The sequence below is a fragment of the Melospiza melodia genome, chromosome 3, assembly GCF_035770615.1.
Source record: "Melospiza melodia melodia isolate bMelMel2 chromosome 3, bMelMel2.pri, whole genome shotgun sequence".
Taxonomy (NCBI): domain Eukaryota; kingdom Metazoa; phylum Chordata; class Aves; order Passeriformes; family Passerellidae; genus Melospiza; species Melospiza melodia.
The window spans coordinates 139,634,767-139,651,288 of record NC_086196.1 but is presented as its reverse complement, the minus strand read 5'-3'; the positions used below and the strand labels follow the sequence as shown (position 1 = coordinate 139,651,288).

Genomic DNA, 16,522 nt, shown 5'->3' with positions numbered 1-16,522 from the left:
TGTTGGAGAGGACAGGGCTGGGACAAGTGGCTCAAGCGGACAAGGTCCAGCAGTGACCCTGAGCCAGCAGTTCCCATCCTGAGCAGCCGTCCTGCACTGAGGCTCTGCTGCCCAGGGAGCAGCTGGACATGAGCCCAAAGAAAACAACTGGGGTCTGAAATCCCTCCTGTGCTCTGCAAGCACACGCCCAGCTCTCCTCTGTTGCTGAACTGCCCTTGTTTCAAGCCAGAGGCTTTTCCTGCTTCTGTGGTCCCCAGTGAAGGGTTGGCCTCCAGTGCTCCCTGGAATGAATCTTGTCACAGCACCTCTCAGCGTGTGTGCTCAGAGTCACCCCGGCTTGCTCTGGCACTGCAGGCAGCGAGGGACACTCTCCTGTTCCTCGAGAGGTCGGGAGAGCAGCTAAGGCTTTGGCCTTTCAGACAAGACACTAGCATGACATTGGTAGAAGAAGGAGAGTGGACTCCAGTTGGGGGCAATGTCCACGTTTATTCTGGAGCTCTAACTAGACTCCTAACCCAGGGAAACCAGCCAGCTGGAGACAGCCAGAATGGGGTCTGCAGGGTGTTATAAAGGATGGGGGGGGGGGGGGGGAGGGTGAACTAGGCAGGTAGGGGGACCAATAAGGGCCACCCAAGGGAGGGGCCCCAGTGCCTGAACCTATCACTCAACGCCCTTGGTAGAAGTTTCCAGAGGGAGGGGACAGGCCATTGAGTGAAGGACAGGACACTGGGGAGGAGTTAAGGGAAGGGTTCAGCCACTTTTGGGGAAAAGGGGGAGGGGGTAGGGAGGTTGACATTAAAAGGATGGGAGGAGGTAGCAGGGGCAGAACCATTCTAACGGGGAAACTCGGATAAACGAAAGTACAACTTAATGCAACAAAAGATATAACAGCACAGTACAACGCAACACAATCTGCCATGCTCATGGGTCGCTTACTCCTGACTGTCTGTTTTTCTTCTTTAGGATTTTGGGCCTTTCCTTCCTGGTGCTCTTCCTCCTCATTTCTCAAGGGGTTCCCATATTCTTCTCCACACCCACCGTGTACCCCAGGCCTGTTCCTGCTGCGGTGCTGTGTCCCCTGAGCTGGGGCCCTCAGCTGCTGGTGTCTGCTGGGAAGCCAAGGGAGTGACGGGAGCCTCTCCTGTGAGTTGGGTGAGTGGAATCTGAGCCCACAGCCCTTGCTCAGATGGCCCAAATCTGCAGGGATTCCCAAGGGAATGCTTCCCCTGAAGGCTCTGGAAGGGTGCAGGAGCCCTTGGCTCTATTGGACCTGAATCCAAGCCCCTCAGGTCAATTCCTGTTCAGCTAAGAGTGTTGTGGCTTTGGTGGGATGGAAGGTGAATGCTCATAAGGATTTTTTGCAAGGAATAAATCTCTCCAGTATCCAACTGAACTGAGACTTGGGCAATTCTTGGAGTTGTGTGAAAGAGTCAGAAATCCCAAAGGTTTAAAGGCAGATGCCCAGTGAAAGCACAAGGTCTGTTAGGTACAGAATCGTGGAATGATGGAATGGCCTGAGTTGGAAGGGACACACCATGGTCCTAGGAGAGGCAGGATCAAAAGCTTTCCTGAAATCCATAAAGATCTGATTAACTGGCTGTCCTTGATCAACTCCATGTGTTAATGTGTTGTGAAAGGAAATTTAGGGTGACAAGCAGGATTTTTTCTCCTGAGTCCGTACTGACTGTCACCCATGACTGTCCTATCCTTCAGGGCTTTTTCAATGAAAAGTGACTCGCAGTGATGGACTTGTACTGGTTTAAAAACAGGTGTCCAGCAAGAAAGGCAGGAACCTTCCTGGAATGGAGAATATGACTCCCTTCTCTCCATATCATTATGACTTTGAAATGATGGGGCTTTTAGGCAAAGATATAGGGAAAGGAATAACAGGTATTTACTAGAGTGTGTATATATACATATGTATTTACCAAGAGAAACAAACAACAACAGCAGTGGCAACAAACAAACAACCAAAACCAGAAACCCAATCCCAGCCTTGTCTCACCCATCACGCACTGCCCCTGCGGTGCAGTTCCGGGCACAGCCAGCAGGGGCGCTGCTGGCTCCCGGCTGGGCAGGGCAGGTGCGATGATTCCTCCACGGCTGCAGAGGGCGCTGTGGCACAAGCTCGGCCACCTCTCCGCTGGCAATGGCGGCTCTGGCGAGGCGGCCCTGGTGACAGGGGACAGGGGAGTTGGCTTCCCCTGGACAGTCCACAGGGAGCAGCTGCTCTCAGTGCCACTGAAAACTCAGGGCGGTGTATTGAAGTGTAGCAAAAACTCCTGAAGCAGTAGGGGCGGGGTGTGGGCCCGCTCCTTTGCATGGCTCAGCGGTGATGACTGGGCCTGAGGTCGAGCCTAGTGGGGCTAGGGGTGCTCCCAGGTCCCAAGCAGCAGAGGAGCAGAGAAGCATGATGGCAAGCCCTGGTCACAGTGTTGAAACAAGAAAAAAGGAAGAGGGGAAAGAAAGGAAAAAAACATAGGGCAACTGGATCTCAGGTCAGACCCAGTGTATTGCATGGCCCCTGTGTTGATCACCCCTGCTGGAAGGAAGAGCAGCCCCTGGTCTCCAACCCCACACAGAAACCTGGGCCACCCTTCATGCATTGTGATACTCCTGAATCAGAGGGGGACAGTAAAAACTCCAGACACAAACCAAATTAAAAACCAAACTGGCTATGGGGTAAGAACAAACCCCCAGACAGGACCCGAGCACCTTCCAGAGCCATTTCCCTGGGGCCCTCTCTAACTTGCCCCTGAGCAGCCTGAAGTCTGCTCCCCTCAAGGCCAGGGTTGAAGGTTTGCTGGCACTTTTCCTCCTGCCACTAGAGATTTTAAGCTCAGTGGCTCTGTGGTGGCTGAAGCCAAGACTAAACCAAATGAGCACTTGGCTGACAAGATCATCTGTGCTAATGAGCAGCAGATTACAGAGGGCACCTCTCTGAGTCTGCTCCCAGCATCTCCAGTCTGCCCTGAAGGGCCACCAGGATGTCCCAGGCACAGCTGTGGGCAGGGACAAGGTGGATTTCCCCCTGCACTGGGGTGGGCCCCTGAGGGTGCCAGGAAGCAGCTCCTGGGAAGAGGCTGGAGAGGGGTGAGGGAGGGGCTGCGCTGGCAGCTGGAGCAGGAGCACAGCTCAGAGTCCCTGGGGGCATGGGGGAGAGTGTGTCTGGGGAGTGTGGGGTGCCCATGGGGGGAGTGTGTGAGCGCTGCCTCCGGGTGCTGGGAGCAGCAGGCTGGGCCAGGCAGCGAGCAGGGCAGCCGTGGGCTGGGCAGAGGGTGCAGGATGCAGGCAGGGCTGTTGGATGGGCAGAGGGGCTGTGCCAGTGCTCCAGGGAGCCAGGAATGGCCCCGGCTGTCTGCACTTGTGGATGGAGGAGTTGTGCTGGGAGGATGTGGGTGATGGTGAAGGCAGCACCTTGTCCAGGGCAGGTTGTGTGGCTGAGGGAGTCTGTGTGTATCTCTGTGCTTCTGTCTCTGTGTGTCATTGCTGTCTCTGGGATACAGACTCAGCTTCAGGGTTGATCCTGCAAACAGGAAAGCGACGGGCACATCCAGGGTGCTGGGAAGGAGACCCTGGCTCCTGTGCCACCCGAGGCAGGGATGCAGCAGCCAGGTGGGAGCAATCCCCAGGGCTGCGGATGCTGCAGAGCCTCTGCCAGTAGCCTGGGGCCTCTGACAACACCTTAGGGAATGTCTCTTTTCTTCCTCCACAGCCATGGCTTTGCAGGAGGACACACAGGAGGAGGATTCAAAGGCCCAGCTCCTGGCAGAGGCATTTGAGAAGGAAGGACTGGATGCTGGATACTGGCTGCCCAAAGCTTCACAGGTGCTGGGAATCAAGTGCAGAGAAGCCCTGGAACATCTGGAATATAAAGATTACCTCAGGCTGGAGTGTGAGGTACGGCATCCCTGGGAGAAAAAGGCACTGCAGAAACTCCTGAAAATAACAGATGACAAAACGCGTGAGGAGATGCAAAAGCATAACTTGGAGAAGGCAAAGCAGAGACAAGATGAGGCCAACCAAGCTCTGAAGGATCTGACAGAAATGCTCAACAGTCACAGCCACAGCCAGGATGCTCTGAGGGAGAAAGCAGAGACTCTGTGGCGAGCCATGGAGATTCCAAAAGAGTTCTGGCCACCACCAGAGAAACCCTTGGCAGATATACTGGAGAGGATCCATAAGCAGCTGGAGCAGCAGGAGCAGTCAGCAGGCAGTGGGAAGAACATCCCTGACACGGAGGTACTGAGGCGGGCGTCAGGGGGACTGGCCCTGCAGGGCATCTACAGAACCAGCAGACCTGAAGATGTGCTGGCAAAGCGAGAGCAGCTCCTCAGAGTTCCTGAGGGATTCCAGCTCACCGGTCCGGAGCAAGGATCGCTGCTTGAGAGGAAGGAGTTCTCCTCCTCTGCAGCAGAATCCACTTTCACCAAGTCCATGGAGCAGCTGGGCTTCAGCGTGAGCGTTTCTGCCAAATGCTCATTCTGGGGGATTAATGTGGGAGTGGGTGTAGATTACAGCCGCACTTCACAGTCAGAGGACACCCACCAGTCCCGCTCTGAGCAGAGCTACTTTTGCACCACCAAGTACCAGTACATCCCTCTGGCCTCCTGCTACTTCCAAAGGCATCAGCTTTGCCTCTCGGATGCGGCTCTGCGGGAGCTGCAAGACATGGAGCAGCTTTTGAGCTGCAGTCAGAAAGAAGACAACTCCACCTTGGTGAAGATATGTGAGAGTTTCTTCAGCAGGTTTGGGTCCCATATAAACCAGGGTCCCCTCCACTTTGGGGGCATATTCTGGTGGAAGGCATCTACAGAAGGATTCCGAGCTGAGCAGCGGGAAGAGGTGAAGCGAGAAACATCTGAAGCACTGAACAGCTTTGTTGGGGCCAGCTGGGGTGGCTTTGGGGCCAGTGTAGGAGGGACCCTGGATGTTTCCAAATCCAGCTCAAAGGCTTCTGTCCAGGGAAAAGCCAGAGAGATTTCTCATACAGCAATTCAGCTCTACGTGGTCAACACCGGGGGGCCAGCAGACACATCTTCCCTTCCTGAGTGGAAAACAGGGCTCGTGTCTGATAACACAACGTGGTGCGTTATCGACCGTGGCTTTGAGCTGATCCCAGTGTGGGATGTCATCCTGCGCAATCACTGCAAGGATTTTAAGTCTGCAGGCCAGATGAGCAGAGCCCTCAGGGCTGCTTACGAAGCACTGACAAATCAGAGTGTTGGCATGGTTTTTGGAGAGGAACTAGGCAGTGCAGTGCAAGAGGCCAGAGATTTCATGGCAACTGTGAAGGCCTGGGAGGTTACAAAAGTGGATGAAAGGAAGCTACTCATGCTGATGGAGCTAAAAGATGATCTGAGTGCAAAAACCAGGAACCCCAGTGTGTGGATCAATGTGTGCCTGTCAGACAAAGCCCTGCAGGACTTCCTGGTGAACACTGTACAGAGCTGCCAGAAGTCACCTCCAGAAAACACCACCACTATCAAGGCAATGTTGAGGAGTCTCCTGAATCCTCATATCTACTCTGTCAAGGACTTCCCTGAGGCTTCCTTCATTATGCAATGGGTCTTCCAGACTGAGCACCCACTTCCCAGATCTCCCAAAGTCTCTGAGCTTCAAGAGCTCATCAAAACACTGCAGCAAATGCAGGAGCACATCCATGCTGTCACCTATGCACCAGGAAGCTCTGCTTCTGATGTTCATGAAGCAAAGATAGAAGCCACCCTGACCAGCAGCCTGGCCATTTATTCCTTACTCCAGTCTCTCCAGGAACAGGCTCAGAAGGACATGGAACTGCTGGTGCTCTTGATTGCCACCAGCATAGGGTACCAGGTCGAGAGCAGCACTTTTCAGCAACTCCTTGGACACGCAGAAATTCAGTACATGGCCAAGGAAATGGAAACGGCACATGCGGAGTACGTGAACCTGAAGGAGCAAGATGCAGACAGAGCTGAGGCCTCCCTCCTGCTGACAGGTCTGACTGTGACACCCGAAAGTCAAAAGCTGTCCCCTGAGCAGAAGAGGGAGCGTTTGGTTTTTATGGAAAATCACATAAAAGGCTCATGGTCCACACGGATAAAGAATCTCCTCCAAAAGCACACTGGAGATGAAGACTGGGAGAGGCTGGAACGGGACTTGGACTCCTTGATCAATGGGTTCTTGGATGACAAATGGGATGAGGAGAGGATGCAGAACATACTCAGTGACCTGGAAGACACTTTTCCAACACATGAAGCCCCCAGTCAGTCCCAGTCCAAGTCAGAAAGCAGCAAAGCCAAAGAAAATGAAGCCATTGCAACCCAGGAGTTCCTCCAGCTGCTCAAGCGCCTTGGACTGGAAAGTCACTATCCAAGGAAAATGGGGATGGGAGATTTCCGCACCATCTGCAAGACATCTCTGCAGGACAGCGAGCCCAGCCAGGACAAGGAACTGCCACTATACTTCTTGAAAAAACTATTAACGGTGGATTACCAGGTGAGGTACCTGACTTGCTGGGAAAGGAGCAACCCAGGCCTTGCATCCATGCCAGAAACCAGCGAGCAAGAGCACCAGCAATCAGACTCCTTTGAAAACTTTCTTGATAAGCTGATGAAATCAGCCCCTGAACGTGCAAACAGGGATGGCCATGTGCACCCCATGGACCTGCAGATGGCCATTTTCCATTGTGCTGATGACTTCCTGAGACAGACCCTGGCAACCAAGCTGGCATTCTGCCAACTGGCGCTGCCTCTGCTGGTGCCCAACCCGAGCACTTCACGCATCGAGTTCCCGCTCTATGCACTGAGCCAAATCCAAAGGAGCTGGAAAGAGGTGGAGAAGGCGGGAAAGCAGGCCCAAACAAAGAGTTTCAGCAACAAACTCATCTTTCAGGCACACACACCCATCGTGTCCTTCATCCGCATTGGCAGCTCGGCCTTCTCTTCCAAGTCCCAGCTCCTCAACGCTGTGCTCAGCAAACGCAAACACGACACTTTCTTCCACCGCCACTGCAGAGGCAGCACCAGAGAGCGTTTGCTGATGGAAGGACTGGTGGAGATCGCCTGGTACTACCCTGGTGGAAGCCCCGATGACACCTTTGAGTGCTGTGTGGCTTTCTGTAACCTGCATGGAGATGCCAGGGATCACGGAGCACAGCTGCAGTTCCTGCAGGAGATATCTTCTGTCAACGTGGCTCTTGTGTCTGACTGGGAGCACATGGACAACAGGGGGAGAAAGCTTCTGCATGACCTGTGGCAGTCGCAAAGGCCTTTGGTTTGTCTTCTCACGGAAAATGACAATGCTGCAGCTGGACAAGCCAGCAAAAACATAACAATAGGGATCAAGGACAGAAATGAAGCAGAACTGATGGACCAACTGACCAAGACAATTGGGAATCTCCTGGAAGGGTCTAATCCATGTTTTAGCCTGGAGTCCTGCATGGAGAAAGCTCGCCAGCACGGATTCATAGTGGATGCAGATCGAGCTGCATGTGTGACAGCCAAAGCAAAGGCAAAGGAGCTGGTGGAGCTTCTGAAGAAAGAGAAGCTGTCTGAGATCAAATCCCAGCTGCTGCCACTTCAAGGAAAACTGTGGTACCAGTGGTGCCAAAAGGACAAAGAACTCACTCGCTTGCAGGAGAAGAGGAACAAGAGCATTGAGCATCATCGCAGCCAAATTGAATATGAGAAGAAAGCAATAAGAAAAAAGCAACTTGACCAAGCTTTCCCTCTCAACGCACTGATGAAATCATTCCTTGGCTTTCTCCAGGTCCAGCCAGCAAACACCAAGAAATACTTCCTGCAGTGGATGAAGGTCTTTATGCATGACCTGTCTTGTGGTCGCCTTGAACAACTGAGGAAGGACTATCACAAATTATGGTCTGAAATCCAGTCAAGAAAGAAAAGCAAGGAAAAGCCCAGGGGCAACGATGAGTTGACGAGTCATTTGAATGCCCTCTCTGATGAAATCAATGATTCATCCATCGGCCTGGAGAACCTATTGAGAGAGTTAGGGCAGATTTATGAAGCTCTGGAAATAATGAACTACAAGAAAGACAATTTTGTCAAACTGCCAGAAATTGCAGCAGATCTGATGGTTTCAGGGCACCCCATGGAGCTGATGGATGGGGATGCTTCTTACCTGCCCTTGTGCTGGGTGGGAGCAATCTTTGACAGCTTAATTGAGAGGCTGGGGGACAAACGAGTGTTTGTGCTCTCCGTGCTCGGCATCCAGAGCACAGGCAAGTCCACCCTGCTGAATTCCATGTTTGGTCTGCAGTTCAACGTCAGCGCAGGGAGATGCACCCGTGGGGCCTTCATGCAGCTCATCCCAGTGGCAGAGGAGCTACAGCAAGACTTGGGCTTTGATTTTGTGCTGGTGGTTGACACAGAGGGACTTCGTGCCATCGAGATGTCCAATAAACACTCTCTGAACCATGACAACGAGCTGGCCACCTTTGTCATTGGTGTTGGCAATTTGACTGTGATCAATATCTTTGGAGAAAATCCATCAGAAATGCAGGATGTTCTCCAGATTGCTGTGCAGGCTTTCCTGAGGATGAAGAAAGTCAATCTTTCCCCAAGCTGCCTCTTTGTCCACCAAAACGTGGGGGAAGCAACTGCCAAGGAGCAGAACATGGAAGGACGAAGGCGTTTGCAGGAAAAGCTGGATGAAATGACTGTGGTAGCTGCTCAGGAGGAGTGCTGTGATGTCTCCTCCTTCAGCGATGTCATTGGCTTTGATGTGAACACCCACATTCACTACTTTGCTCACCTGTGGGAAGGAAACCCCCCAATGGCACCACCAAATCCCAAATACAGCCAGAATGCCCAGCAACTCAAGAGCAAAATCCTCCAGGCTGCCAAGAAGCAGTCTCAGCGCAGCATTTTGAGGCTCTCGAGCCTGAAAGATCGTATTGGTGACCTTTGGAATGCTTTGCTGAATGAAAACTTTGTGTTCAGCTTCAAGAATTCCCTGGAGATTGCTGTGTACAGGAGACTGGAAAGTGCCTTTAGTCAGTGGACCTGGAGGCTGAGGAGTCACATCTTAGATATACAGATGAGACTGGTCAACAAAATTCGGAATGGGGACTGGCAGAATGTCACTAGAGAATACCTTGAAGGGCAGGTGCAAGAGACAAGTGATGCCATTGAGAAAGAAGTGGAAAAGTATTTCATGGAGGACAAAGACTGTGAGACACTGGTCCAGTGGAAATTAAGCACAGCGCTTAAGCTGAAGGAATTAAAAGAGACTCTTCTTAATGAAACAAAAAAGAAATGTGAGAATCTTATTGAGCTTCAGAAGGAGCAGAAGAAACTGGATGAAAGGAAGCTGGACTATGAAGATGAGCTCCTGAAAAAGAGTAAGGACCTGGCTGTGAGTCTGAAAGGGAAGAGCCTCAGTGAGAGAGAACTGAAGGACAACTTTACTCTCCTCTGGAACCAGTGGATTGCCGAAGTCTCCCGTGCTGCTCGTCCTCTGGAACGGGTGGATATTGATGCACAAATCGAAGATGTCCTTCTAGAGCACTTTAAGGAGCCGGGTTTCCATGCACGGATGAGGTCATTTCCCAGAGGCAGAGGATTTTCTTTTGATCCTGAGAAACACATCATGAAGAAAAAGTATTTAGGCTTTATCTCAGATCCCAGGAACATTTCCAATGCTGATGTGATCAACTTTCAGCACATCACTGACAGCATCATAGCATGTGTTAAGGAAAACATTGCTAAGAAGGAAGAACAGAAACGCGATTACAATAGAAATTTTATTCATGAAATACTGAATGAAGTACAGAAAGGTGTGAACTCTGTCCCCAGCAATGGGAAATATACTTTCAACAGAGATTACAGCATGGATTTGTCTCTCTATCTGTGCAAAATAGCAGCAGAAAGGTTTAAAGCCATGCACAAAGCATTCCAAAAGGCAAATGACCCAGTTGTGTACTTGAGCAGCAAGAGAGAAGATTTCTTCCAATGTTTCCAGATTTCCTGCCAAGGAGCCACTTCTGTCACAACTTTTGCTGTTTTCCTTTGTGACAAGATTGAGCCAGCTCTTCGCCAGGCAGTCTATGAGAGGACAGCCAAAGCCATAGCTGAGGACATGCAGAAATCCCCAGATTTCAGGGGTAACAGAGCCAATCTGGAAGTTTGCATCCTGAGATACCTGGCAGAACAGGAAAATTTTGAGTATTTCAAGCAGTACGTTAGGACCCCAAGACAGTTTTTTCAGACTTACATTGAGACACGAATTAGGGAGCACTGTTTAGATGGGAGTCGGAGTCGGGGGGACTTTTTAGGGTCCTCCCTTGATATTCTCTATAACAACATTCTTTCAGCTGTTTCTTTATCAACCAAAATTGTCAAAGACAGAAAAGACAGGGAAGATAAAATCTCTCTCTGGCTGGATGAATTTTGCAGGGAACTCTCAGAGGTGATCAACTTGCCCAGAAGTGACCTGAAGGGCATTGAGCACCAGGAGGTCACAGACATTGAGTTCCTGAGCAGGGCCATGACAGAAGCTCTGCCTGACCTGAAGGAAAGGCTCAAGAAAGAATTTTCTGGTGCAGACCTGAGCTCATTTTCAGGGCAGACTCACACCATCCTGGTGGAGCATTTTTCAGGGTGCTGGGAGCAGTGTCCCTTTTGTGGGGCTGTCTGCACAAACACCATGCAGAATCACGATGGAGACCATCAGGTGGTCTTCCATCGCCCACAAGCTTTGAAGGGAATCAAATGGTATAGAACAGACCACCTGGTCATTGATATTTGTTCCAGCCTCGTTGCAAGTGACTGCTATTTAGTACTTTCTGACAGTAAACAAATCCCCTACAAGAGGTACCGGGATGCTGGACCTCCTAAGTCCACTTGGAAAATTCTTCCTGATTCATCCTTGCAGGCGTACTGGAAATGGTTTGTGTCTCATTTCAGGACACAGCTGGAAGCTCAGTACAATGGGAAGTTTCAGGGTAGAGGAGCAATCCCTGAGGCGTGGCAGAGAATTACCAAGGAGGAAGCACTGTCTGAGCTGGAGAAGCGTTAGGCCATGTCCATGGGAAGGAAGAACCACAACAGCTTTGCAGTTTAGGAAAACTTTGTACCAGTCTTTTACAAAATGCATTTACAATGATGATGCTCTCAAGTCCAGGAAAGCCAATGGTATCCAATTGCTCCCAGATTTGATGAAATAAGGTGCATTACTTCACCCATCACTTAGCAATTCCTTTGTTTCATGAGGAAGGCAGAGTCCTCTTGCCTGTTTGCCATAAACATTTCCCTCAGCTTTGTCCTAGAGACAAACCAAATCCCCTCCTTTGGACAATTGGCCTTGTGGCCAAGGCTGAGCCAAGGGCCAGGGATAGGGCAAAGGGCAGCACTCAGAGCACCCCTTGAAACAACTTCTGTGAGACAAGAAGGGACAGTGCCCCAAAGGCAGTTTTCCTGAAGCAACGAGCTGTCCTGCTTGGAGAAAGGCCTGCGGAACCTGATGCAAGCTCTACACTGACTGCAAGCTGGGCTGCTTGGCTTTTGGGTGTCATCCTTCCCTCCCTCATTGAAGCCTCCTGGATCAACTGAGGCCGTTCTCCCAGCAGGAGCTGCTGTGCCTGTGGGCTCAGGAGAGCAGTGACACGACTGCCCCAGGCTCAGGCAGTGTTTTCACTCCCTGTCTCAGGGGTGCTGTGTCTCTGTCCAGGGGAGCCGCTCCTGCTCAGGTGCCTGGGGCTGCTGCCCTTCCCTCCAGCCCTCAGCCCCAGCAGGAGCTACTCCTGCCCTTGGCCTCTCTGCTGAACAAAAGTCTTTGGAGTCCCCCATGTGGAGAATCCTGTCTTCCAGCACCTTCAGCAGCAGCCCTCAGGGCAGTGCTGGTGCTGCCCAGGCAGGCTGGTGGCACCAGAGCCGTGCTCTGGAGAAGGTGGCACCAGCTGGCTCTGCCCCAGGGAGCTGTGGGGGCTTTTGCTGTGCAGGTGCTGCAACCCCGCTGGCAATGGGAGGGCCAAGGCCTTCCTGGAGAGCTGCTGAAGGGCTGCTTCAGCCTCATCCCCTGCAGGCTTTATGTGAAAAATGCATAATATACGCTTGGCTCTTTGCAAATATTAAAATGAATACTACATATGTTATGTTGGAAAATTATGTTGTATTAATCTCTTTTAAGTAGTGTGGTAAGTATAAATTTTAGGCTATAACATAATACAAAATAGAAACTATGTCATGGAAGATACTTTTCTAACTAGCTCAAGGAATGGATAAGAGAATCAAGAAATTCTTTGCATAGAGATAACAGCAACAAGATACCAAAACCCAATAGAAAAATTACTGCCTCCTTATCAGGAAGAACCAGACTTTGAGCGACCAAGACGACTGATTTACAAGATGAAGAGGAGAGTTGACAATAACCAGAAAAGACCCTGTGTTTGAAAATAATTTTTGCATCATGTATGAGATATATGAATATGCAATAAGCTATTTCTTTTAAGGATTAATCCTTTGGTAGCAAGGTGGGCTTTTGCTTGGCAGAAGGAGTAAAATGCACCAGACATCTGTAACTCTTTGCTTTTTATTGTCTTCTATTGTCCTACTCTGATTGTCCAAATGCTTATTGCTCTAATTTTTTATTATAATTTTCATAGTAATTTTATTACTTATAAACTTTGAAAATTTTGAAACAAGTGATTGCCGTTTTTCACACTGTGCTAATAAAGGAGTTGATTTGGACTGCTCTGTGTCACCTTTGTGTTCAGGGGAGCCACAGCTCTGTGTGCTGCAGACAGGCAGGGGACAGGGGGTGGCACTGGGGAAGGGGGTGGGACAGCAGAGGCTCTGCTCCATTCAGGGTCTGCTCCAGGAGCAGCTTCACTGTCTGCAGGGACAGTGAGAGGGTAGGAAGCCCCAAACCACAACATGCAGGGAAACCAATGTCGGAGGCAGGTGACAAGGGAGGCAGAGCTGGGAACCAAGCCTGGCCTGTCACACACAGGGAGGGCTGAGAAGGTGGATCCCAGCAAGGTTCTGTGCTCTGGAGCTGCTCAGCTGGGAACCTGCAGGACCAACGGGGAATGGGCCCAAACCTTGCCAAGCCCAGCCCTGGCCAAGCAGACCCAGAGCCAGTGACAGGAGCCAGAGCTGGGCCATGTGAGCGTGTGCTGCACAGGTGAGTGCCAGGGACAGGGGACACCTGGCCTTGCTGTGTTGCTGTCATGGTCTGTAAGAAATAACGATGTAGTCATTGCCCTTCACTGTCATATTGGCTTTTCCAAATTATTTTGGTATAGTACAGTTTGTAATCACTTTTTAACCGCTTTTTGTACAGTCTAATTTGTCAGCCTTTTTACCATAATCCCAGTGTAGATTATATATTTTTGTGTGATAAATATAGTTTAGGCTCCTGCAAAACACTAAAATAGAGACTATTTGCTGTTTATTATCACATTAACTGTTGCAGAAGTGTCACAGTGGTCACAAGGGTTGCAGGATGAAGAGAGAGGCGAGAATGTTGACCTAATGTTCAGAAGGCTTGATTTATTATTTTATGATATATATTACATTATGACTATACTAAAAAGAATAGAGGGAAAAGTTCTCAGAAGGCTAGCTAAGCTAAGAATAGAAAATGAATCAAGAACAAAGGTCTGTGTCCCAGCAGAGATTGAGACCCAGCTCTGCTGTTAGTGGCCAGTAAATCAAAACATCCACCAGAGACCAATCACGGATCCACCTGTTGCATTCCACACCAACATATAACCATTGTTTACATTTTGTTGCTGAGGCCACAGCTTGTCAGAAGGGGGAAAAATCCCAAAGAAAGGATTTTTATGAAAAGATGTCGGTGACACTGAAGTAGCTACTGGTTTTTATTTTTTTTTTTGTGTAACTAACTGACAGTGGTGAGAATAACTCAGATAACAGTGTGAAACAGATAATATTGATTTCATGTACTTGTGGAGTATCTTATCCATATGATAAGATACCACTGAAAAGAACCAGGCTATCAAGAACTGTCAAACCATGGAACAGGGTGTCTGGTGAGGAAATAAAATAAAAAAATTTCATCTGCAGATACTGGCACATACTTTAAGAAGACCTGTCAAGTGCTGAACCAAGCAAAAGAATTCCTGGAACATGTAAACTCAAAGGAATGTTTGAATATGTATAATCTTCATGGAGATGCATTTGAGCAATATAATGAAAAAGTATATATGAAAATTGTTTTCAGTTAACTGGTGTGCTTTTGGGATCCTATTACAGCGACCTGATGAGGTCTTCATGGTGAGAGAGAAGGACGAGAATCTTAGTTCATGATCAGAAGGCTAGATTTATTGATATATGATATATAATACATTATTACTATACTAAAAAGAATAAGGAGAGAAGTTGCAGAGGCTGCTAAGCTAAGAATAGAATACTAAAGAATGAATAACAAAGTTCTGTATCCAGGGAGTCTGTCCCTGAGCGTGGTTCTGTGATTGGCCCTCAACTGTAAACACGGAACATGATCCAATCACAGGAGCACCTGCTACATTTCACAGCAGCCGATAACAATTGTTTACATTCTTCCTCTGGGGCCTTTGCTTCCCAGAAGATGCACAAATCCCAAAGAAAGGATTTCTGTGAAAAAATCTCTGCGACATCTCACCTTTCTAAATTGTATAAATGAAAAGAAAAATGCTGATGTGAAATGAACAGGAAATTTCTTCACCTGTAACATATACAATACTAACAAATCACTAAAACAATCCTACAATCTAAGAAAATGCAAAAAACAATGCAAAGAAAGTTCAAGTCCAAGCCGCTGAGTTTCAGGAACAGTCCATGAGCTGAAGTTGTTTCTCCTGGGATATCTGAGAATCCTTTTTGGTCCTGAAAACAGACTTCTGCAAAAGTCCCATCAATAGTTATCACAAACCATTGACAGTCTTACAACAATTTCAAACAATGTGAACAACTTTTAGAATGTCCTTTTCTGGCCCGTCAGTCCTTCAGGGCTTCAGAGCTGCTGCTTCAGTGCTTCAGAGCTGCTGCCCGCTGTTTTCAATCTTTTTTATTTTTATTTTTTGATGGAAAAGGAAAAGAGCAGCAGCCGAGCAGAGCAGTGCCAGAGAAGGTAAGGCCCTGGGGGCCCTGGCCCATGATGGACCAGGAACCGCAAAACTGGCCCACAAAGAGGGGCCAGGATCAGTAGGAGAAACCACAACTCCCAGAAACATCAAGAGGCCAAGCAGTGGGCCCGGCCCAGGAACTTCCTGAGCCCAACGGCCCAGGCCAAACCCATGAGGCAGGCTCTGCATTCCCACAGGCCTGCACCCTGCTGCCAGTGCAATGGTAGCACAGGTGGTGACACGCTTCCTTTTCCCAAAACCACTGAGGCATGCCAGCAGCAGGGAAATAGAAGCCTTCCCCTTAAATCCCATCTGGGGTCTGGAGATGTTTGTTTCCCACAGCAAACCAGCTATGGTCTCCTCATCTGTGACCTCTTCCCCTGCAATGCAAATAATGCATCGGGTTTGTCTCTCATCCACCACATGGCTTCATCCCCACCCCCTCCAGGCTGGGGATCAGAGGCAGAGCTCTCGGGATGCACCCACCCCCCGCCACTAGGGCGCAAGAGAGGCGGCAGAGATGGCAGCCTCCATGGGACAATCCCCGAAGAAACACCCCCCAACCCGCCGAGAATGCTGATCTTGAAAGCAGGCAGCCGGACTGCCCCAACAGTCAGCTGGCGAGCAGCCCCCGCTCCACGGAAGGAGAGACCAGCCTCCGGGGCGGCTGCTACAGAGGTAACTGGACCATTATGCTCCAACAAGCTCGAACAAGCTGCCGGTTCCAGGGCAGTCTCTGATGCCGACACGGAGGACAGAGTCTCCGACAGTGGCAGAACTGCTGGGGCAGCCTGTGAAGGCAGCGGGGGGCAAGCCAGAACCGGCGAGGGAATCACGCTAGATGTAGGAGCAGCCGTGGGCTGCTCCAAGTTTCCCGCAGGTTCGGTGCCATCTTCAACACCATCCTGAACAGGGACCATCTCGGCTTGAGGCGGTGAGGAGGCCGATGGAAGCGGTGGGGGGGCCGAAGGGGCAGCAGAGAACTCCTCCGCTGAGCCGGAAGCTGGATACGCGTTGTCATCGCCTACAAACTCAGGCACAGGAAGTGCGGCTCCTGCACTCTCAGATGCAGGCGCTGGCAGGAGCGGGGAGGCCTGTGAAGCCGTGGGAGGGACCGCTTGGAGAGGCGGAGATGGGATCACGCAGAGAGGCGGCACTGGCAGGGCCGGGGGGGCCTTTGGGACCGGTACCACCCCCATCTCTGAGCGGGGCAGGGTCCAAGAAGCCGGCTGGGGGAGCACCGTCCACTCCCATCCCCCCTGCAGAGGAGAAGGGGGAAGAAGAGAAGGCTCCATCTGTGCAGGCTCTGGAGAAAGAGTAAAAAAAACTTCTTCCCGCGGCGAAGTTTCGTCCCCCCCCAGCCGAGAAGCAGGGGGGGCTGGGAAGCAGAATCTCATCCCCCACTGGGTCTTCTCCCACTGGGGATGGTGGAAACGGGGCCTGCCCATAGCA

General features: G+C 50.5%; 1 protein-coding gene across 1 annotated transcript in view; it reads left to right on the top strand.

Moving 5' to 3' along the window:
• The window catches only part of LOC134416533 (interferon-induced very large GTPase 1-like), a 50,942-nt gene extending 38,253 nt beyond the window's left edge, over positions 1–12,689 (top strand). Inside the window, exon 3 of the mRNA XM_063153256.1 lies at positions 3,716–12,689. Coding sequence (XP_063009326.1) covers positions 3,718–11,019 — 7,302 coding nt within the window. The 5' untranslated portion in view covers positions 3,716–3,717 and the 3' untranslated portion in view covers positions 11,020–12,689. The remainder of the gene's footprint in view (positions 1–3,715) is intronic.
• Positions 12,690–16,522: the final 3,833 nt, after the last annotated feature.